Source organism: Tupaia chinensis, unplaced genomic scaffold, assembly GCF_000334495.1.
Source record: "Tupaia chinensis unplaced genomic scaffold, TupChi_1.0 Scaffold142351_1, whole genome shotgun sequence".
NCBI lineage: Eukaryota > Metazoa > Chordata > Mammalia > Scandentia > Tupaiidae > Tupaia > Tupaia belangeri.
This window is the reverse complement of record NW_006202199.1, coordinates 113,447-115,125: the sequence shown is the minus strand read 5'-3', so window position 1 is coordinate 115,125 and position 1,679 is coordinate 113,447. Positions and strand designations below refer to the sequence as shown.

Sequence of the window (1,679 nt, the reverse complement as noted above, 5' to 3'; positions counted from 1 at the left end):
GCAGCGATGGCTTATGATCGCTATGTGGCCATTTGCAACCCACTGCAGTACCACACCATGATGTCCAAGAAACTCTGCATTCAGATGACCACAGGGGCCTACATAGCTGGAAATGTACATTCCATGATTGAAGTAGGATTTCTCTTTAGATTAACTTTTTGTGGGTCTCATCTAATCAGTCACTTTTTTTGTGATCTTCTTCCCCTATATAGACTTTCTTGTGTAGATCCTTATATCAATAAATTGATGTTAACTATCACAGCAGGGTTTATTCTAATCTTCACTATTACTATCATCCTAATCTCTTATCTCTTCATCCTTTTCACAATATTCACAATGAAATCCAAAGAGGGGAGAGGTAAAGCCTTATCAACTTGTGCATCCCATTTTCTCTCTGTTGCAATACTCTATGGTTCTCTTTTCTTTGTGTATGTTCAATCAACTTCAGTTAATGAAGGAGAAAAAGATATACCTGTTGCTGTTTTTTACAGCATAGTAATTCCTTTATTAAACCCCTTCATTTATAGTCTAAGAAATAAGGAAGTAATAAAAGTTATAAAAAGAATGTTAAAGAAGGGAAAATCTTGCAACATTCTGAAATGAATTTCATACCCTCTGGAAAACTGATTCCAAACTGATAAATTTTCTAAATCAAAAAATAATGAGAAAGTGGAAAAGCAATTTTGTATACAAAATAGTAAATTATTTGATCATTAGGAATGTCGTGACGCATTTTTGCATAGAAAAACATGTCATTATCTTCCTGATGACCTAACATTAAATTATGATGGCATGTGGGCCAAATTAGTAAGAGAAAGATAATTGGCTAAAATATGCTTCAACTTCTAAGCTACTAGCATTTATTAGGAATTAACTAAAGAATTAGTCATGAGACTACGATTTCTGTCAAACTGGAATTAGTTATGATTTCAACACACCCAACAAATATTAAGAATCAGCCAACATATAGGAAGAAGTCTATATTTAGCATTGTTAACAAATTACTGGAATTCCAAAGCAATATCTTAAGATGCAGGCATATTCTGAGTTTTCAAACATAATCTTTTCTTTTTTAAAATTTGTTTATTAGTATTGTTTTCAATTTATATTTAATCACTACACATCTTTGCAGAATACAACATTTTTTACAGAATGAATACTATCCATATCAGTCAAGTCAAAGATACTACCATATACATTATCAACACATAACTTTATATTTTGTATGTTAATTTTTTCCCTGACACTCTCCATCCCACTCTGTATTACTCACCCTCTTCTATATTTTCTCTAGTGTCTATAGTTGGCCTCCCTGCTATTTTACCTTCCAATATATCTTTACCATTTATTTATTAATCAATTGTTTGTTTACATCAATACTGACTCAGGCATGCTTATTTATTTTTACTGGCATCTCTCACATCCCTCATATTTCCTACACCTTTTCTAGAATCAGCCATTTCTTCAAGGGGCCTTGGTTATTTTAAATTGTAGAATGATAATTAGAAACCAAGCTCTGGATGCTGTCTTCATTGATTGCTTCCTCAGTCATTGTTTCTAGTCCCTCTCAGCTGGCAATCTGAGGATGGAAGTGTGGGTATTCCTATTGCTCCACACTTTTGCTAAATCTCATACTTACCTTTTTAACGGGGGTAAGGGTTGTAGCCATTCTTTTAAGT

General features: G+C 33.1%; 1 protein-coding gene across 1 annotated transcript in view; it reads left to right on the top strand.

Annotated features, from left to right (window-relative positions):
- Window positions 1-603, top strand: part of LOC102475474 (olfactory receptor 5K3-like) — a 936-nt gene extending 333 nt beyond the window's left edge. Inside the window, exon 1 of the mRNA XM_027766313.1 lies at window positions 1-603. This exon is cut by the window's left edge and continues 333 nt beyond it. Within this exon, the coding sequence (XP_027622114.1) occupies window positions 1-603 (603 nt within the window).
- Window positions 604-1,679: the final 1,076 nt, after the last annotated feature.